The sequence below is a fragment of the Schistocerca americana genome, chromosome 7 (assembly GCF_021461395.2).
Source record: "Schistocerca americana isolate TAMUIC-IGC-003095 chromosome 7, iqSchAmer2.1, whole genome shotgun sequence".
Classification (NCBI taxonomy): Eukaryota; Metazoa; Arthropoda; class Insecta; order Orthoptera; family Acrididae; genus Schistocerca; species Schistocerca americana.
Window position 1 is genome coordinate 620,247,621 of NC_060125.1, and position 23,199 is coordinate 620,270,819.

Genomic DNA, 23,199 nt, shown 5'->3' on the forward strand with positions numbered 1-23,199 from the left:
TGGTTCTTTCAGTTTATCCACATTTTTGCAGTTTCCTCAGTTTTAATCTACGGTCCATATCCAATATATTGTGGTCCAGAGTCCACACCTGCCCCTGGACATGTCTTACAATTTAAAACCTGGTTCCTAGATCTCTGTCTTACCATTATACAGGGTGTTACAAAAAGGTATGGCCAAACTTTCAGGAAACATTCCTCACACACAAATAAAGACAAGATGTTATGTGGACATGTGTCCGGAAACACTTAATTTCCATGTTAGAGCTCATTTTAGTTTCATCAGTATGTACTGTACTTCCTCGATTCACCGCCAGTTGGCCCAATTGAAGGAGGGTAATGTTGACTTCAGTGCTTGTGTTGACATGTGACTCATTGCTCTACAGTACTAGCATCAAGCACATCAGTATGTAGCATCAACAGGTTAGTGTTCATCACGAATGTGGTTTTGCAGTCAGTGCAATGTTTACAAATACGGGGTTGGCAGTTGCCCATTTGATGTATGGATTAGCATGGGGCAATAGCCATGGCGAGGTATGTTTGTATCAAGACAGATTTCCAGAACGAAGGTGTCCCAACAGGAAGACGTTCGAAGCAATTGATTGGCGTCTGAGGGAGCACGGAACATTCCAGCCTATGACTCGCGACTGGATAAGACCTAGAACGACGAGGACACCTGCAATGGACGAGGCAATTCTTCGTGTAGTTGACGATAACCCTAATGTCAGCGTCAGAGAAGTTGCTGCTGTACAAGGTAGTGTTGTCCACGTCACTGTATGGAGAGTGCTATGGGAGAACCCGTTGTTTCCGTACCATGAACAGCGTGTGCAGGCACTATCAGCAGCTGATTGGCCTCCACGGGTACACTTCTGCGAATGGTTCATCCAACAATGTGTCAATCCTCATTTCAGTGCAAATGTTCTCTTTACAGATGAGGCTTCATTCCAACTGATCAAATTGTAAATTTTCACAAGCAACATGTGTGGGCTGACGAGAGTCCGCACGCAATTGTGCAATCACGTCATCAACACAGATTTTCTGTGAATGTTTGGGCAGGCATTGTTGGTGATGTCTTGATTGGGCCCCATGTTCTTCCACCTATGCTCAATGGAGCACGTTATCATGATTTCATACGGGATACTCTACCTGTGCTGCCAGAACATGTGCCTTTACAAGTACGACACAACATGTGGTTCATGCACGATGGAGCTCCTGCACATTTCAGCCGAAGTGTTTGTACGCTTCTCAACAACAGATTCGGTGACCGATGGATTGGTAGAGGTGGACCAATTCCATGGCCTCCACACTCTCCTGACCTCAACCCTCTTGACTTTCATTTATGGGGGCATTTGAAAGCTCTTGTCTATGCAACCCTGGTACCAAATGTAGAGACTCTTCGTGCTCATATTGTGGACGGCTGTGATACAATACGCCATTCTCCAGGGCTGCATCAGCGCATCAGGGATTCCATGCGACGGAGGGTGGATGCATGTATCCTTGCTAACGGAGGGCATTTTGAACATTTTCTGTAACAAAGTGTTTGAAGTCACGCTGGTAGTTCTGTTGCTGTGTGTTTCCATTCCATGATTAATGTGATTTGAAGAGAAGTAATAAAATGAGCTCTAACATGGAAAGTAAGCGTTTCCAGACACATGTCCACATAACATATTTTCTTTCTTTGTGTGTGAGGAATGTTTCCTGAAAGTTTGGCCGTACCTTTTTGTAACACCCTGTATAATCAATCTGAAACTTTCCACGGTCTCCAGGCATCTTCCACGTACACAACCTTCTTTCATGATTTTTAAACCAAGTGTTAGCTATGATTAAGTTATGCTCTGTGCACAATTCTACCATGCAACTTCCTCTTTCATTCCTTATCCCTGTTCCATATTCGTCTACATATTTTCCTTCTCTTCCTTTCCTACTATTGAATTCCAGTCCCCCATGACTATTAAATTTTTGTCTCCCTTCACTATCTGAAAAATTTCTTTTATCTCATCATACATTTATTCAATCTCTTTGTCTTCTGCAGAGCTAGTTGGCATATAAACTTGTACTACTGTGGTAGGCATGGGCTGTGTGTCTATCTTGGCTACCGAGCGAAGTGGCGCAGTGGTAGCACACTGGACTCGCATTCGGGAGGACGACGGTTCAATCCTGCGTCCGGCCATCCTGATTTAGGTTTTCCGTGATTTCCCTAAATCACTCCAGGCAAATGCTGGGATGGTTCCCTTGAAAGGGCACGGCCGACTTCCTTCACCATCCTTTCCTAATCCGATGAGACTGATGACCTCGCTGTTTGGTCTCTTCCCCCAAACAACCCCCCCCCCCCCCCGCCCCCCCTCTATCTTGGCTACAATTACGCGTTCACTACGCTGTTTGTAGTAGCTTACCTGCGCTCCTATTTTTTTTTTTTTACTCACTACTAAAACTACTCCTGCGTTATCCCTAATTGATATTGTATTGATAACCCGGTATTCACCTGATCAGAAGTTTTGTTCCTCCAGCCACCGAACTTCATTAATTCCCACCCTATCTAATTTTAACCTATCCATTTCCCTTTTTAAATTTTCTAACCTACCTACCCAATTGAGGGATCTTACATTGCACGTTCTGATCTGTAGAATGGGAGTTTTCTTTCTCCTGATAACAATGTCCTCCTGAGTAGTCCCCGCCCGGAGATCCGAGTGGGGGACTCTTTTACCTCCGGAATGTTTTACCCAAGAGGAAGCCATCATCATTTAACCATACAGTAAAGCTGCATGCCCTCAGGATAAATTACAGCTGTAGTTTCCCATTGCTTTCAGCTGTTCGCAGTACCAGCACAGCAAGGCCGTTTTGATTAAAGTTACAAGGCCAGACCAGTGAATCATCCAGACTATTGCCCCTGCAACTACTGAAAAAGCTGCTGCCCCTTTCAGGAACCACACATTTGTCTGGCCTCTCAACAGATACCCCTCTGTTGTGGTTGCACCTATGGTACGGCTATCTGTATCACTGAGGTGCACAAGCCTCCCTACCAGCAGCAAGGTCTATGGTTCATACATATAGTATATGCACACTCATACACTCCCTCCATCTGTCTCTGTCTCTCTATATGTCCACAGTCACATGAACAATGTCTCATTATTATTCTTTTCTGGTGTCATTTTCAAAATCCTTTTCCGTTCATTCTCAAATACTGCCAAAAGAAAACCAAACCCAGTAAACTTTGAGAAACAATGTGCTCCTTGTTCCCACAAGGCTGATCACTTCAACGTATTACTTTCAGTATACAACTGGCCAATCAGTATAGGGATTAACAATGTGGGATACGTTAGCACACACAAGATCATATCTAATCCTTCAGGGTATTAACTTTGCTGTATGAATCAAAACTGGAACATCAGTGACTTTTAACCTATTTTATTTTCTTAATAGGATTCAGTTTGTTTATCCATATCATCAGCAGCTATTTCTCATCCACTGCCAGATAAAGGCCTTCTATAGAGTTTTCTATGAATTACAGTTTTCACCTACACAGATCCATATTGCTCCTGCATGTCTTGTAATGTTATGTACCCATTTTCCAACAGGTCAGCACCTCAATGTTTTCTCATTTCTTAGAAACCAGCAAAGAACTTCCTTGATCCATTTGCCATATATTCACTTGGCTGCATGTCCTGCCCCTCTCCATTTCATTTTCATTACACTTGTAATGATTTCTTCCATCTCAGTCTGTTCCTAATGAATTTGTTTGTTTTCATGCCTCTTTTAGTAATTCCTAACACACAGCCTGAGCATAGTCTTTCCCAGATTACAAAAACTTATTTGTGAGGAACTCTGTTCGATATAGCTATGTGATTTGTGGTAAATGGTAGCTTAACTCATGGTGTTTTTATGGATTAACTCCTGCATGTCTGTGCAATTTTTTTTACAAATAGTAGCTCAACTCACGATGTTTTTATGGACACACTTCTACATGTGCTCTGATTCCCCCCCCCCCTTTCTTTCTTTCTCTCTTTCTCTTTCTCTCTCTCTCTCTCTCTCTCTCTCTCTCGTTTAACCATGGGTAGTGTTTCAAGGTATCAGGACGATGGTGAATTGCCACACTGGGGGTTCTTTGTTCAGCAGTTCTTGGATGAAATCTTTCCAGACCGATCGATTGGTAGAAACAGTCCTACATCATGGCCTCCAAATTCGCCAATTCACCCTCTTGATGTTCTTTCTGTGGGGTTATATTATGATGCAGTGTTCAGTTCACCAGTTCCTGAGAAGCAAACTCTTACAACATGAATACGAGAGGCTTTAGAGACGGTGATCACAACCTTGATCATTGGCCAGGAGATTGTCAAAATATGTGGATACATTACAGTAAAGTGGAACTGCTAATATTTACAGAATTAATACATTTTCAGAATGGAACATAGTTATGCAATTTTAGTATGATCCAAGATGTAACCTTGAGGTCCACCACATGTAATTAATTCCCAATCAGATGAAGACAGACTGCTTACTGCACAGGTATTTCACAACAAGACCTTTTGTTTCCTGTTACTTAGGTAAGACTAACCACTTCACAGCCGTGCAGGTGACATCATATTATTCTAATTTACTTAAGAGAATGTTGTGACTCACACAGTCAAAGACTTTTGACACATCACAGAAAATGCCAGTAGCCACTAATTTGTTATCTAATGAATTAAGGACATTTTCACTGTAGGTATAAATAATTTTCTCTATATCAGAACCCTTAAGGAAACCCAACTGTGACTTGTACAACATATTATTTGCAGTCAGGTGCTTAAGAAGATGCTTGAACACAACCTTTTCAAATATTTTTGAAAAAGCGAGTAAAAGTGAAACTGGGCAGTAGTTTGATGGTATCTCCTTATCCCACTTCTTGTAATGAGGTTTAACTTCCGCATATTTTTGCCAGTCTGGGAATGCTCCACTGATAAGAGATTGATTACACAAATAACTTAAGATAGAACTCAACTCACATGAGCACTCTTTGATTAACTTCGTTTACATGTTATCATAACCACTAGAATACTTTGATTTTAAGGATTTTATGATGTCACTTCTTTGAGAGACATGAGTGTCATTTCCATTTTACCAAAGTTATTTGTGAAGACTGGTCTCAGATACTCCATTGCACAGTTTACTGAACCTGATAACCCCAAGTTGTCAGTAACAGAAACAAAGCATTTGTCTAAGAGGTTTGCAACAGGACATGCAATTGTTACCAACGTCTCATTTATTTTGAGAGCTACCTGTTCCTCTTCCTTTTTGGCCCCATCCATCCCTGTCTTCACTATATCCCATATAGTTTTTATTTTGTTGTCTGATGTCATTATCTTCTCCTCATAATAAAACTGCGTAGATTTCTAGATTACGTATTTCAATATTTTGCTGTATTATTTGTAATGTGTTACAACGCTAACATCATCAGAGCTGTTCCAGCCATTAGATACAGTCTCCTTTTTGTCCCACATGATACCTTTATTCCTTGTGTAATCCATGGTTTATTTTTAGACTTCTGTTTGATTTTAATTACCTTTAGAGTAAAGCAATTTTCAAATGAAGAAGTAACTTTATAAATGAATACTTTGTATTTTCCATTTGAGTCAGAAGTACTGTAAACGTCTATCCAGTTCATGTCTTTGAGTACTCTCCCATATTTCTCAAATTTTGACTGATTTATTACCCTCCTGTACACAGATTTAGTAAATTTTTTATCCTGACAAGTTTCAACATTTAACACAAGATGCTGCATACCATGATGAGATAGTGATATGACTTCTTTTCCCTAGATTTGTCTAAAAATATATTATCAATAGCATTTACATACCCTAGTTGAAAAGTTCACAGTAGGGATTAAATTGAATGACAGTGTTCCTGATTGCAGTACGAGGGTGGTTTGAAAAGTTCTCGGAACGGAATAGAAAAAAAGTGCTTACTTCACTGAAGATTTTTTTACTATTCAATGTAGTCTGCTTGTAGATTAATGCACTTGGTCCAATGATGTTCCAGTGCCTTGACCCCACCTTGAAAATGAGTTTCCTCCAGGCTTGCAAAATAGTTGTCAACTCTGGCTATCAATTCTTCGTTTGAAGTGAATGTTCGTCTACCAAGAAAAATTTTCAGTTTTGGGAAGAGATGGAAGTCTGACGGAGCCATATCAGGTGAATAAGATGGGTGTGGCAACAATTCATACCTTAGTTCGTGTAATTTTGCCATGGCGACGGCACATGTGTGCATGTGCACGTCAAGAGTCGCAGCACCCATCTTGCAGATAATTTTGTCGTTTCTAATTCTTCAGTTAAAATGTGCTACACCCTTTCAGATGACAACCAGCAAGCATGAACAATTTCATGCACTTTCAATTGGTGATCCTCCATGACCATTGTGTGCACTTTTGCAATGATTTCTGGAGTGGCAACACATCTTGGCCGACCACTGCGCAGACCGTCATCTAAGCTCACCCGACCAAATTTAAATTCATTTGTCCACTTGGCCACAGTTGAATATGAAGGAGCAGAGTCCCCCTGTGTCTTCTGGAAATTGGCATGAATGTTCTTTGCTTTCATACCTTTCTCTACGAAGTACTTAATCACTGCTAGAATCTCAATTTTTTCCATCTTCGCAAATCACTACATGGGAACAACAACAAAGCCATGTCACCGCCACAGCTCTCTTCCAAGAGCATTGACGTGGCACGTGTTTACAAACAACAGTCCAATGAATATCATGTGAACAACTTGTTGTGCTAGCGCTGACCTCTCGTTATGATTCCAGGAATTTTTCAGACCACCCTCGTCATTGTTCACTGACAGACGTTTTCAATAAACCCATATTAATATCACCAGCATCCACTATTTCCTTGTTTTTAATGTGAGGTGGGACAACAGCTTCCAGATTTTTTACGAAGAGGTTAAAGTTTCCCAAAGGTGCTCTGTATATACTTACAATTATAAAGGACTTATAATGAAATAATACCTCTGTTCCACAAGCTTCTAAAAGCTGTTTCTAAGCAAAATTTATTAATACCACTATTCTTGAAATTAAACAGTTTCTGACAATTGTGGCAACTCCTCCTTTCTCCACATTTTCTTTACAGAAGTAAGAATCTAACTTGAATACTGCAACATTTAACATCGAGAGAGACTGAGTATCACCTAGGCCTGCTACAGGCAACAAAAGGAATACACGTGGAAGTGTATCAATAAAAATAGCTTTACAATTTAAGCTACCATTAGTGTAGTTGTATTTAGCATATTTTCTTAAGCACAAATCTTTTGTAACCATGGAAAGACTTTATGTTCACCCTGTACATCTCTGCACCACTTCCTTAACATCTCAGTTTTTCACATCCATGTCTAACTGTCATAATCGGTTATACAGACTGACCGAAAACTCTCTCTCTCTCTCTCTCTCTCTTTCTTTCTTTCTTTTTTTTCAGGCACAATGGAAGCTTACATGTGAAAATTTTAATGAATATCTCATGCACTAGAGAGAGGAAGCTGACAGGTCCATAGAATTTTTGATGTTGTCTGCCTCCTGTACTTGGGAGTAGAATCATTATGGCATTATTCCAGTTTTTCAGAACAATCTTCCTTTACTGATACTTTGTAAACAATTTTGAAAGTTTCTTTCATATTACTTTGCCCCCACAATTAATCATTTGTATTGGAGCACAATTATCTCCTTGCATCTTACAATTCTTCATACCTCATGAGGCTTTTGCACTTCATCTAGGTCTAATTCTAGAGTATTATTATTTTTATAATTAACATTCTGTATTTCTGATTCACCACATGAACTATACAAACACTTAAAAGCAGCTTGGAATTCTCATACTTTTTTCTGTTATTAGTTACTGTGCCAACTGTCATCTTTCTCTTTTTTGCATTTGGTGTACATACTATGCAGTCAGCACACTAACTGTAATAAAATAGCAAGAGAGTGACTAGTGTGATTTCAGCATTCATCAAAACATGAGTTTTGATCAAATTTTTGTTCTTTTTTATCTGTTTCAAATTCTGGATACTATTTTTAGCACATTTAGTGTTTATTATGCTGAAGGTTTACCTGCACACTATTGCCTATAGGCCCATTCTCAGTCTGACTTTTCTTTCCATACTGAACTCACACTCATAACAAACTGTACACATCTGCATGTATTGTACACATCCCTTTTGCTGCACACACCTACATTAGTGTCTTTTTTCTCGTTATACAAGTGAAGATGTGATATCACTGTATCGGGTTTAGGGAGTATCTAATGTTGTTTGGAATGTCTGTTAGATGTAATTTTGGTACATTTTGTTAATGTATGTATGTCTGGTGTTACTCAACTAGCACTAGTAGTGAAATAACGTCTACGTCTACACTCTGCAAGCTACTTTACACTGTGTCGCAGAGGGTACTTTGTGTACAGCTGTCATTCTACCTTTTAATGTTCTAGTCACAAATGGTTTGCGATAAGAACATCGTTGGTAAGCATCCGTGCATTCTCAGAATGTTAACAGTGAAGTGCATTGTGAAGCAGAACCACTCTCTTGCAGTGTCTGTCAATGGAGTTGGTTAACATCTCCTTGATGCTTCCATTTTTACTAAATGAACCCATAATTAAATGCACTGCTCTTCTTGGCATCGTCTCTATTTCCTCTAACAATCATGTCTGGTGAGTATTCCCAGACTGAAGAAAGATATTCAAGTGTTGGGAAATGAAATGATCACATGGTATTATTGGCTGGAAGACAATCATTGTTTTCAGAACCCATGTTGATTCCTGCAGATATTTGTCTCTGTAAATGTCGTAACAAGCGAACATAAAAGATGTTCCAAAATTCTACAACAGACCAACGTCAGAGGTATAGGCCTATAGTGCAGCTGTTCAATGACCCTTCTTGAAAACAGGAATGACCTGCACTTTTTTCCAATCAGTAAGGAATGCTTCGTACTCCAGCTACATCCAGTACACTACTACTACAAAAATAGCAAGATTTTTCACTTACTCTACATAAACACATACTGGTATCCCATCAGGTTCAGTGGCCTTCCCTCTGTTGAGAGATTTCAGTTGTTCATCTATTCTCACAGTCAGTTATTTCGATATCTGTCATTCTGATGATCGTGTTGTGATGAAACAAGCTCTGTATCATTTGAGAGTTGCAGATGCGAGTGAGTGTTCCGGGACTTAACCCAGCTCACTGCTAGTAGTGCCATGACACCATAACGCATCTGTGCATAGCACACACTTATTGCACCATAATTTAAGAATGGAATTAAAAGTTCAAGTTGCTTTTCCAAACTTTGTTAGCATGTGTGTATTAATTTGTAAACTGCCAAACCTCAGAATGATCATGTCAATATTTTTCCCTAAATACATCATTTTAAGAAAAAAATAAGTGGCGCTAATTAATAAAGCTAGAAACCCAAAAACATTGGTCATAATGTGCAGATGTACGAAGGCATTTCAAAAAGTAAAGATACAATGGCTCGCAGTCCTTAAATAGAACATTTATTTAGAAAACGTCTGTTACATCTTATTAACTGGATTATTTGTTATTTTTGGACATAATCACCCCTGTTACCCAAACATTTGTTAAGTCGGTGCACAAGCTTTTGTATCCCACAGTCATAGAAGGTTGTCAGAACCACATTTCAACTTCATCTTTGATCTCTTCATCATCGTGGAATGATTTTCCACCAAGATGTGACTTCAGGTAATGGAAGACATGGAAGACAGTGGGTGTAAAGTCCAGGCTGCATGGCAGATGGTCCAATACGTCCCATTTGAATTGTTTGAGTAGTGCTTTGGTTACAAGCACTGTGTGAGGTCGAGCGTTGTCATGAAACAAGCGGACTCCACTTGTCAGTATTCCCCTGTGTTTGTTTTGAATTGCCCTTCGAAGATGTTTCAAAGTCTGGCAATATGCAGCAGCATTAATTGTCATTCCAGGAGGCATAAATTCCAACAGAAGAATGCCTTGTCTGTCCCAAAAAAACAGAAGCCATGATTTTCTTCGCTGAAATCGACTTTTGCATTTCTTGGCTTTTGGTGAATTTGAATGGTGCCATTGCATTGATTATTGCTTGGATTCAGGTGTATTGTGATAAACCCACGTCTCGTCACCTGTCACAATGTGATCATGGAACTCATCACCTGCTGCAGCAAGTAGAGTGCAAACCCCATCCTTTTCTTTTTGTGTTCTTCCATTAACAGTATTGGAACCCAACGCGCACACAATTTCCTGTACCCTAACTTGACAGTCACAATGTCATAGAGAGTTGTCATTGACACGTCCGGTATGATCTGATGCAATTCTTTCAATGTAAGACGTCTATTCGCACGAATTGCTTCCTCCGTTCTCCGAAGAAGGGCATCAAAGATCACAGATGGCCGACCTGTTCTTTGTTCATCATGAACATCGGTCCTACCTCCAGAGAAATGATGGCACCATTTTGTTACATTTTGTCGATTCATAATGTTCCCATAAACAGAAACAATTTCTTTGTGAATATCCGCTGGTCGCTGACCTTTCATGAAGAAAACATATGATGGAGCGCACTCGTCATTTGGTGGGATTCTGAATTGGCGCAGACATTTTTAACACGATGTACTCCAACCAGAAGCAACGTTCAACTGCCAAACGACCGCAAGGAGAAAGCTAATGGTTCAAGGTTAACACCAGTGTTGCCAACTTGTTCGCCACAACTCTTCTGTTCCTCTGGCGAACGGTGTATCTTTACTTTCTGAAATACCCCCGTATGTCAAAATTAACTGGTACAAGTCTCAACGTGACAAGAAATATTTTTGTAAGAATCCGCGTTTTTAAGAAAAATTGAAGGTGCTAAATCTTAGACGTAGATATATGAAAATTTGTATGAAGCTTCAGTTCAACATAAAAACATTAATTATGTAACCCCATTGAGCTACCTCTTAATATTTTTCAAGTAATTTTCAGAAAACTAAATTTGGAACTAAAACATCCTTATCTGTAGTATATTAAGTATCTGTTATATTAATGCTAGAAAGTTTTGGTTTGTTGAAACCTATTAAATAATAGAACTATAATGGTTTCAATGCCGGGATGTAAATAATAACAAATACAAGGTCTCTTAAAGTTGTAGTTTATAGGTCAGGTTCCACTGTCAGTTCCATTCTGAAAATTCTAGACAGCAAAGTTTAAATGCAGGAGAGCTAAAACTTTTTCTGTGATTTTAAACCACCTTAACTACATCCCTACAAAAATTACAAAGATTCTAAATTAATACACAACAGTGTTATAAAATATTGTGTGTCTGAGAAAACGGATGTTTAGAGGCTGCTACCATGGGCACAGAGAGGATGACAGCAGGTGTTTGAACAGCAGGTGTTCCCTTGGCCGTCCACTGTGCCCCATATATAAATACAACCTGAGAGGCAAAACTAGGCTTCACTTCACACCCAGCCACTGTACAATCTGCATCAGTCAAACACCAGAGTACGCACCGTCTCGGATGACGTCAGAGACAGGCTGTTACTAAACGCGTATTTTCAGTAATAATAGAAAGTGAACTCACGAGGACTGTACACCAATCTGGATCACTTAGATTTCACAGAAGTAACTGTTAGTGTGCCACCCGTAACATTAACAAATCCGCGTGGCAAGTGGTGACAATCATTTTCCACTTTTGTGGCGTGCAATTATTTTGATTATCACAAGTCAATTTAATAGGAACTTACCATAGAAGTTGCCTCTGAACTGCTCATAGTGCTGTTTAGGATAAAGAGATTTATTGTCAGTATTAACATAATGAATATTACAATGATGAACATGTGAAACTTTATCAAATATATCTATCAATTGGAACTCAAAATCATCATTTATAATCATAGTCCTGATGCCGATGAGCAAATAGAGAATAGAAGCATTTCTTTCAGTGGGCTGGACAAGAATGTGGATTGCAGACTGGGAACTATGGTCAGTATGTTCTCCATCACTTTCTGGCTGACCACAGAAATTGTTTCCAGGCTCTCGTAAAAGACGGTGAACAATATTCCAATATTTCAAATACTTTCTCCTATCACTTATGATTTAATATATATGATTAAAATCATTATTACTACTAGACTGCCACCCCACAGTGTGATGATTTAAAAGAGGAACTACAGCATGATCTTCCTAAATGAAACAGTTTTGTACAAAAAGGTTTATATTCTGCCTTCTCCGTTTCACCTCCTGTTTCAATACCATTACGGTCTCAAAATAACTGAGAGATGAGTCAAATGGTCTCAGAGTAACTGAACAGATGACTTAACACAATGTTATGAGGTTAATCACTTTTACAGCAAAATAAATGCAATACATCTCCAGAAATTATTTCACTTTTATATATTTAGGTTTTTTTTTCTTTCTCCTTTATTTTATCTGAGCATGAATGGAAACTGTGGAAGTTGTCATAGAAAAGTAAGTAGTGATACACTGTGGGAGTGGTAACAAATGGTTTTACTGGGGTGTGGGGGGGGAGGGGGGGGACTCTGAGGAGGTCAATAAGGCACTCTCTTAAATGTGTAAAAGATGCAGCAGGAACAGTTTGATAAAAGAGCAGGAAAGAAATATCTTCTTGCACTCTTCAGACACAGTTGGAAGCTGCTAAGAAGGAACTATAGAGAATGAAGGAGACAATGATGAGAGGAGTGGCTTGGAACTGACAGTTGGTACGAGGAGGATGCAATCTGACAGTTTTTTTGTGTCTATCAGTAACAGGTTCCAGCTGCCAGAGTCAAGGGAAGAAGGAGCTTAAGTTGGTGTGGTAGTAGGAAATGTGTAGCAGACTCTGCCAGTGAGTAGGAAGCCTACAAATACCACTAATGTTAGGAAGAAAAGAGTAGCATTGTTAGTAGCAGTCAAGACAAAGGGGAAGGCCACTGATTATAGGATACGTTTGGAGAAGGATACTAGGTAACTAGCATTTAAAAGCCAAGAGCAGGGCTGAATCAGGTGGCTGAGGTTTAGGGCCCTTGTGTAAGCACTTCACAAAGGATGACTAGATAGCAATAGTGGATGGGGCACCTAACAGCCTCACACAGGGATGGGGCAAACAACATAGGTGGTGACCTGAGCAAGACAGCTTCCCGAATTGGCGGCACCACTGTGTGACCAGTTGAGCGGTTCTGGTGGCATGACTGGCCTGATGCTGGCAGTGCTGTATGGCCAGTTAATTCAGAGCTGGAAATGGCAATGATGAGTGCTGAGGGGGTGCACACTGCACTGGTGCCAATGGGGACTGTCAGCAAGTGTGGATACACTGGACATGGTCTGCATCTCAACAAGGCTAGGAAAAGGAGTACAGAAAATGGGTAAGGGGCGAGACTTGGTCAAATATCTGTTGACATGGGTAAGAGGTGTAGGACCTATTTTCTTAGAATAATCTATTCTTCATCAAAATATGCAGTATATTAAAAATAAAGTGCACAATGCTGAAGATGAATTACAGTCTCTACACTGCACTGTGGTATGCATTACAGAGCACTGGTGTAGAGCATATCAGTCAAGAAGTTGCTACTGTAAAATTACCTTAAAGAGGGCGATCACGTATTTACACTAGAAGTGGGACACAATTTAAAGTCAGAGAGGATATGATCACAATAGGTGTAGATAAAGATTTTGAAGTGGCAGACATTGAACTAACAAAGAAAGACATCCAGAAAAACTTAGTCATTCTATGCATGTAGTGCCCACTCAGTGGTAATGTGGACACTTTCTTAACTAAATTAAATGAAATCCTCGAAAGAGTCTCAGCCCCTAAAACTAATATAATAATATATGTAGTCATTATATATAAAAACAAAGATGAGGTGACTTACCGAACGAAAGCGCTGGCAGGTCGATAGACACACAAACAAACACAAACATACACACAAAATTCAAGCTTTCGCAACAAACTGTTGCCTCATCAGGAAAGAGGGAAGGAGAGGGGAAGACGAAAGGAAGTAGGTTTTAAGGGAGAGGGTAAGGAGTCATTCCAATCCCGGGAGCGGAAAGACTTACCTTAGGGGGAAAAAAGGACAGGTATACACTCACACACACGCACATATCCATCCACACATACAGACACAAGCAGACATGTCTTTAAATATGTCTGCTTGTGTCTGTATGTGTGGATGGATATGTGCGTGTGTGCGAGTGTATACCTGTCCTTTTTTCCCCCTAAGGTAAGTCTTTCCGCTCCCGGGATTGGAATGACTCCTTACCCTCTCCCTTAAAACCCACTTCCTTTCGTCTTCCCCTCTCCTTCCCTCTTTCCTGATGAGGCAACAGTTTGTTGCGAAAGCTTGAATTTTGTGTGTATGTTTGTGTTTGTTTGTGTGTCTATCGACCTGCCAGCGCTTTTGTTCGGTAAGTCACCTCATCTTTGTTTTTATATATAATTTTTCCCACGTGGAATGTTTCCTTCTATTATAATGATAAATATATGTAGTCATGAATATAAAAACAGGCATTGAGGGAGAAATTAGTAACCACTTTGTGGGGACATCACTATCAATGACGTGAAATATTACATTATATTCATCTTTTGGGTTTGCAGGTTTTTCAAAAAAGTGTGGAACCTATCTCCCATAACATTACATAAGTAAGACTGCTCGTCTGCAATATGAGTTCACAAGAGTGAGGGGGCATGGCTGCGGCTGTGTTGGTTTCAGTCACACTTCAATGACAGGACATGCAAATGATCCACACCATGCAACCACCCAGATGTGACACAGTCCACAACAGGCAATCTGGATCACAAGTATGTGGGTCAAACAAGTTTTGCCCTATCTACAAGTGATAGTAGTAGACTGTATGTGTTAGACAATGCAACAAATAAATACTTCTTTACAGACACTGGCTATGAAGTGAGGAGCATGCCCGTGAAACAACCACAAATGGAACTTATGATACCTGTTGCTCAACTATGAGCCACAGATGAAACTCATATCAGGCTATTTGGAACCTCTACTAATACTGCAGACTGTGAGTTATACAAGAAATTTACACAGCAGTTTTTGGTCACAGATTTTTATGAATCATTCTTTGGCACAGATTTTCTCCACTGAATTCACCTCTCCTCTGACCTAAAATGAGGTACCCTCAGGCAAGCCAGCAGTGCAGAGTCAGTACCCAGTATCACTGGCAGTATACCAGCATATTGCTCTGACACTTTGGAGAGGTTTGTTCCAGGGCAATCCCATTTGGAATCTACACAAGGTGTCCATTTACAGCTACTTAATGATCATCGGACTTCGGAGTCCGAACTACAAGTGGTGACACAGAGTTACGAAGAAGTCAAAAGGACGGGCTCAATATACACAATGAAAATTTAGAACTGAAAGCTCGGTCAGATTTGTTAGGTAGGGAACTGGATGCTCTGGAACCCTCCCTAAGACAATTACAATGATATCAGCACCACTATCCGCAAATACAAGTGATGAGAGAGCAACAGCAGCAGAGTCGACAGACCAGGTACAGAGACATATTCAGCACTTAATGCAGGTCAGTATGGTGAAATTTCCCAACAGCGTGCATGCATCTTCTATGTGGGCAACTGCTTTGTTACCCATGTACTGTGTGTGACATATAAACAAACGGGCATCAGGCATGACACAGTGAATGACATTAATACCACACCAGGCCCACCGTCTCCATGCATCGCACCAAACCTGCCTGGATTTTGCATGGTACATCCAGCACTGACAACTCAAGCACTGCTCAGACAGAAGGTAACATGCACGAAGATATAGATGACAGTGCACAAACTCGTTTGTCAAACCCTCCCACTGCCACTACATGAGAACTTCAACACTAATCAGCAATCTCACTTTGTACATATCTGATGACATCCTTCCTACCTTAGCCAGTATCACCCGCATTAATGAGGGTGGGAGGGGCACCATCGCTGTGCTTCTTCACTGAAAAATGGTCCAGTCATTTCCTGCCTACAGCTGGACATAGCACGGCTGGTCATGTGCAAATGTGCGAAGAACAAGACACCAGCTGTGACCTTCATTGACCACCTTCTGCCAGTGCTCCACACAGTGAGGGTGAGGGGAGAGAGGGGGGGGGGGGGGGCAAGGGGGATCTGTGGAGACCTCAACGTCGATTGCTGTGAAATCTATAACTATTATAAAATAATACGTATGTGTGTTCTCCTTCTAAACGAATGGATCGATTTCAATCACACTTGGTACAAATATCACTTACAGTCTCGAAAGAACCACTATACGGATAAAAACCACCTGCCCGTCAAAAGTGTGGGTGTGAAGGGTGAAAAAGAAATGTAGCTTACAAAATGCAAATAGCCAGACTATATTCACCCAGTATTTGAGAATGAGAGTATTTACTGATTTGCAATAAACTTTCCACATAATTTCAAACCTTTATAAGATCTTTTCTCACTCAGACTCTTGGCAAAATGATGAAAAGGAAAAAGTTTATTGCTTATTACAGTTTCACCATTCATGCAGTAAAAGAGGAGGAGATGGACAGAGAGAGAGAGAGAGAGAGAGAGGGAGGAAGAGAGAGAGAGGGGTGGGGGGGAGGAAGAGAGAGAGAGAGAGAGAGAGAGAGAGAGAGAGAGAGAGAGAGAGAGAGAGGGAGAGAGAGAGAGAGAGAGAGGAGGAGATGGTCTAATGGAATTGGAATAACCACATACCTGGGCAACAGTGGGTTCTCAGCCAGTATTACATAAATATGACTGGCGAAGAGTTCTCGGGCTTCCAGCCGGGTGGCGGTGTCTTCAAACAGCGACGTTTCGACGAGTGACATACTCATCATCTTCTGGCGAAGTGCCGAGACTTTGCGGATGCCGGTCCCTTTATACCTGCGGTGTGCCCCCCACCACCTGGCCGCGGGAGGCTGGGTCCAGAGGAGCCGGCGGGCGAGGTGGAGGGGGAAGTGGGTGCGCCGTTCGTGTCTCCGTCAGAGCATTCTGATTGCGTCTCGTGAGCTGGACGGTTCTTGTTGCGTTCCTGGCGTATTGCGGCTAATGCTGGATTCCAGGCCGCGCTCAGTTGATAGCCTTCGTCCCTGTTCACAAGGTTCTCGTGGACCCGTATTTCTACTGATTCTTTAATGACGCTATCCCAATAGCTCCCGGCTCGGCATAGCACCCTGGTGTTTTCGAAGTCAAAGGTGTGGTTTTCTTTGATGCTATGTTCAGCTATAGCAGATTTCTCTATCTGTCCAAGTCGAACATGCCTGATGTGTTCCTCGCACCTTTTTGAGATGCAGCGCTGCGTTTGACCAATGTACTGCACACCACATTCGCAGGCAATGTTGTATATACCAGGTGTGTTTAGTTTGAGTGGGTCTTTAGCTGAGCCCAGCAGCTCTTTCGTCTTCGGCGGTGGTCGGAAGACGGTATTTATGTTAGATTTTCTTAATAGCCTCCCGATTTTGGCTGATGTGGGCCCCAAATATGGAAGAAAGGCGAGTCTCTTGTTAACTTCCTCTTCCTCTTCCTGAACTTTGTCAGCCTGTCTCCTCTTGAAGGCCCTGCCAATCTGTGTTTCACTGTACCCGTTTTTCCGAAATACCTCTCTTAGGTGGTGTAATTCGTCTGAGAGGCTTTCTTTGTCACAAATGACGTGCGCCCTATGCACCAAGGTGGTCAGTACTGACTGGCGTTGCGCCGGATGGTGGCAGCTGGTTGCATGGAGGTACAGGTCTGTGTGTGTCTTTTTTCTATATACTGAATGGCCCAGCGTGCCATCCGCTTTCTTCCTGATCAGTATGTCCAGGAATGGAATACAGCCATTCTCTTCTACTTCCATCGTGAAGGTTATATTCTCATGTATGCCGTTTAGGTGGTCCATAAACTCCTCCAGTGCCTGCCTGCCATGCTGCCAAATCACGAAAGTGTCGTCCACATAGCGGAAGAAGTGCCTGGGTTTACGGTGAGCAGTTTGTAGTGCCACCTCCTCAAAGTGTTCCATATAAAGATTCGCGATCCCTGGAGCAAGGGGAGATCCCATGGCCACTCCATCCACTTGTTCATAATGCTCTCCATTGCACTTGAAGTAGGTGGTCGTAAGTGCATATTCAAAGAGCTTCACTGTTTCATGCTCGAAGTGCCGATTAAGGAGCGCCAAGGCGTCTTGTAGCGGTACTTTTGTGAACAAGGAGGTGACGTCAAAGCTCACGAGTAGGTCATCACTCTGTATTCGGATGTCCTTCAGTATTCTAACGAAATCCGCGGAGTTTTTCACGTGATGACTGCAGTGTCCCACCAGTGGTTTCAATAGTGTCGCCAGGTATTTGGCCAGTCCATAACTGTGCGAGTTGATAGTGTCCAGAATCGGTCGTAGAGGCACCCCGTCTTTGTGAATCTTGGGCAACCCATACAGGCGCGGTGTCGTTGGCGCTCTGGGATACAGCCGTTTCTGCACTGCCTCTGGTAGATCTGAGTCCTTCAATAGCGCCACGGTTTTCCTGGTCATCGTCGATGTAGGGTCCTTGTTGAGCTTCCTGTAGGCTGGGTCTTGCAGCAGAGAGTAGATTTTCTGTTGGTAGTCGACTGTGCGAATCAGCACCGTCGCATTTCCCTTGTCTGCTGGGAGGACCATGATGTCAGCATCATCCCTCAGTGCGCGGATAGCCTCTCGCTCCTGCGCAGTAATGTTAGCTTTAGGGAGTCGTGACTTGTCGATGATCCTGCAGGTCTCCCTTCGGATCTGCTCAGCTTCCTCCTTGGGAACTGCAGTCATCACGTGAAAAACTCCGCGGATTTCGTTAGAATACTGAAGGACATCCGAATACAGAGTGATGACCTACTCGTGAGCTTTGACGTCACCTCCTTGTTCACAAAAGTACCGCTACAAGACGCCTTGGCGCTTCTTAATCGGCACTTCGAGCATGAAACAGTGAAGCTCTTTGAATATGCACTTACGACCACCTACTTCAAGTGCAATGGAGAGCATTATGAACAAGTGGATGGAGTGGCCATGGGATCTCCCCTTGCTCCAGGGATCGCGAATCTTTATATGGAACACTTTGAGGAGGTGGCACTACAAACTGCTCACCGTAAACCCAGGCACTTCTTCCGCTATGTGGACGACACTTTCGTGATTTGGCAGCATGGCAGGCAGGCACTGGAGGAGTTTATGGACCACCTAAACGGCATACATGAGAATATAACCTTCACGATGGAAGTAGAAGAGAATGGCTGTATTCCATTCCTGGACATACTGATCAGGAAGAAAGCGGATGGCACGCTGGGCCATTCAGTATATAGAAAAAAGACACACACAGACCTGTACCTCCGTGCAACCAGCTGCCACCATCCGGCGCAACGCCAGTCAGTACTGACCACCTTGGTGCATAGGGCGCACGTCATTTGTGACAAAGAAAGCCTCTCAGACGAATTACACCACCTAAGAGAGGTATTTCGGAAAAACGGGTACAGTGAAACACAGATTGGCAGGGCCTTCAAGAGGAGACAGGCTGACAAAGTTCAGGAAGAGGAAGAGGAAGTTAACAAGAGACTCGCCTTTCTTCCATATTTGGGGCCCACATCAGCCAAAATCGGGAGGCTATTAAGAAAATCTAACATAAATATCGTCTTCCGACCACCGCCGAAGACGAAAGAGCTGCTGGGCTCAGCTAAAGACCCACTCAAACTAAACACACCTGGTATATACAACATTGCCTGCGAATGTGGTGTGCAGTACATTGGTCAAACGCAGCGCTGCATCTCAAAAAGGTGCGAGGAACACATCAGGCATGTTCGACTTGGACAGATAGAGAAATCTGCTATAGCTGAACATAGCATCAAAGAAAACCACACCTTTGACTTCGAAAACACCAGGGTGCTATGCCGAGCCGGGAGCTATTGGGATAGCGTCATTAAAGAATCAGTAGAAATACGGGTCCACGAGAACCTTGTGAACAGGGACGAAGGCTATCAACTGAGCGCGGCCTGGAATCCAGCATTAGCCGCAATACGCCAGGAACGCAACAAGAACCGTCCAGCTCACGAGACGCAATCAGAATGCTCTGACGGAGACACGAACGGCGCACCCACTTCCCCCTCCACCTCGCCCGCCGGCTCCTCTGGACCCAGCCTCCCGCGGCCAGGTGGTGGGGGGCACACCGCAGGTATAAAGGGACCGGCATCCGCAAAGTCTCGGCACTTCGCCAGAAGATGATGAGTATGTCACTCATCGAAACGTCGCTGTTTGAAGACACCGCCACCCGGCTGGAAGCCCGAGAACTCTTCGCCAGCTGTATACGCCGGGAAAGCATACACTCACATAAATATGACTCTTTGGCTGTGATGTGAGCTTAGCCCTCCCACAGGAAGGGTTACCTCTGACACTCTAGCCTGCTCCGTTAGCTATGAACATCTGTATTGTAGGCATGCGTTTCTGATGTTTGTCTGGTGTCGGTCATAAAGTGTTTGTTAACTGCATTTACTGTTATTCTGCTATATCATGTGGCCATTCACTACTGGAATCCCTACAACTTCCTGAACATTTTGGAAAACTTTTGGCATGCCATAAATAGTAAGCAATGTTACTAGGATATCAAATAGTTCAGCAGCTATACTTATACATATCAATAGGAAAAACTGTGAAGTATGTATTTACAAAAGGTCTTGGTATCTCTGATCATTACTGTCAGATAATAAAACTAAAGACAGGCTTGGTAAAATCCACAAAACTGCAAGTTTACAAAAGGACCTTGTTGGAATGTAAAACAAGTATTTTTCTAGGACACTGGCAAATCAAATGGGGGGTGAAGAGTCTATGGAAAACTGAAATGGCTAATACAACAAAGATATTAATAGGGACTATATTCTAACTGGCCTGGAGCACCATTTGAACTTCCATCAACACTCCTTTGAGCCATATCAAATAAAATTTTCCATATAGTCTAAGAAATTACCACTGTCATATCTTACAAGGGAAATTCCCCACCACACCTACCTCAGATTTAATGGTAAGATGGTACAGTGGATAGCTCTTCAAAAACTGAACACAGATTGAGCATGAAAACAGGAAGAAGGTGTACTGAACTGTGAAAAACAAAGCAAAATAGAAAGAATGAATGGTCTAAGCTCATCTAAGCTCAAGATGTGCTGCATCGAGCCATTGGGCAGGGGCCACAGTGTCATGGTTATGTGGTCATGGTGTTGGACTGGAAAGCAGGAGATCAGTGTTCAGATCTCCCTTATGCCCTATCTTTTTTTTCCTTTTTCACAAAATTATGAATTGTCCGTTTCTCTTTCTGTAGTCCTGGCAATTGTCATACCATACATTGGTTACAGAATAAGAGTCGGGTGGTAAGAATATATTACTGATGGAAATAATTGTGATGAATAGTGAGAACAGGCAAGATGCTGCATAGACTTTTCACAGAAATGAAAACAATAAATAAATGAGTGTGAGCTACTCTACAACAAAGGAATTCAATGCTTTTAAAATGGAATGCAAGAGTCATGAGGTGTGATACTTGTGTAGAAGAAACAGAAGGTAAGAATATCTGCAGGCTCACAGCCTTGTGATCACAGGATTCCACAGTCCATTACAGCTAAAAACATACAAGATCTTGGAATAAATTTTCATTATAGATCCCTTCATTTCACCCCGCTGTTGCAAATAGATGTTACGCCACAACACAGACACAAATTTGAATATAGCGAACAGACACATCAATGACTGGATGGCCAGTTGATAATTTTGTGTGTGTGTGTGTGTGTGTGTGTGTGTGTGTGTGTGTGTGTGTGTGAGGGGAGAGGGGGGCGGGGGGGGGGGGGGGGGGGGGAGCATGAGGGAGATCTAAATGTGGATCTCCTGCTTTGCAATCCAACACCATGACCACATAGCCATGATGCTGTGGCTCTCCCTCTTCTAATTTGCTAAATGTTGCATGCCTTACACTTGGACTGTTCATTGTTTCTATTATGCTTCTTTTTTCACAGTTCAGTTCAACTTCTTCCTGTTTTCATGCTTGATCAGTGTTCAGTTTTTGACAAGCTAACCACTGGACTATCTTACCACTACATCTGAGGGGAGAGGGATGGGGGAGAAGGGGGGGAGGGCAGGGGTTCAAAGGGGAGTTCCCCTTCTTAGCAAAAGATCTTGCCAAGAACCTCAGAAAATTCTAGTCCACTGTAAATTCGCTAAGCAGGTTGAAGGAATCTACCCAATTACTCATTGATCAGTCTGGTAGGGTAGTAAAAAACTAGCAAAAGGAAAGTTTTAAATTTCACATTTAAGAAGTTCTTCACGCAAAAGAATCATACTGTATAAACATGCTGTCATTTGACAACCACACAGATTCCCACACAGAGGATATAGTAATGGGCATCCCTGACACAGAGAAGCAATTGCAAGAGTTCAAAACAAATAAGTCATCAAGACTGGATGGAATTCCCAGTTCAATTTTACAAAAAGTACTCTACACCAATAACCCTTACTTAGCTTGCATTTACCGTGAATCTCTCGTCCAGTGCAAAGCACCAAGCAACTAGATATAAGCATACATAACTCCTGTGCACAAGAAGGGTAAAAGAAGAGATCTGCAAAGTTACAAACCAATATCCTTAAAATCAGTTTGTTGTAGAATTCTGGAATATAATCTCATTCTGAATGCAATAAATGTCTGTGAGAAGGAAATACTTGGGTGTGCACAAATCAGCAATGTTTTAGAAAGCATTATTTGTACAAAATTCAGCTGCCGTTTTCTCATGATATTCTATGAACTATGGATGAAGGGCAACAGGCAACTTCCATATTCCTAGATTTCCAAAAAGCATTTGACATGGTGCCACACTGCACCCTGTTAATGAAGGTACGAGCACACAGAACAGGTTCCCAGATATATGAGTGGCTTGAAAACTTCTTAAGTAATAAAAATCCATGCATTGTCCTTGTCAGTGAGTGATCATCAGAGACAAGGGTATTGTCAAGAGGACAGGACCGCTATTATTCTTTATGTACAAAAATGATAAGATGGGCAGGGTGAGCAGCAATTTGTGGCTGTTTGTTGATAATGCTGTGGTGTATGGAAAGGCGGCAACATTGAGCGACTTCAGGAGGATACAAGACGACTTAGACTAAATTTTTAGCTAGTGTGATGAATGGCAATTAGCCTTAAATGTAGAAAAATATAAGCTAAAACAGATAAGTAAGAAAAACAATCATGTGATGTTCATATACAGCACTAGTAGTGTGCTGTTTTACACA

The 23,199-nt window shown here is 41.9% G+C and overlaps 1 protein-coding gene across 2 annotated transcripts in view; it reads right to left on the reverse strand.

Moving 5' to 3' along the window:
* The window catches only part of LOC124622146, a 184,474-nt gene that overhangs the window by 135,030 nt on the left and 26,245 nt on the right, over positions 1-23,199 (reverse strand). The window contains exon 2 of one of the 2 annotated variants that reach the window (XM_047147780.1): positions 11,713-11,743. The exons of the other annotated variant lie outside the window; for it this stretch is intronic. Within the exon in view, the coding sequence (XP_047003736.1) occupies positions 11,713-11,743 (31 nt within the window). The remainder of the gene's footprint in view (positions 1-11,712; positions 11,744-23,199) is intronic. 2 annotated transcript variants of the gene reach the window in all.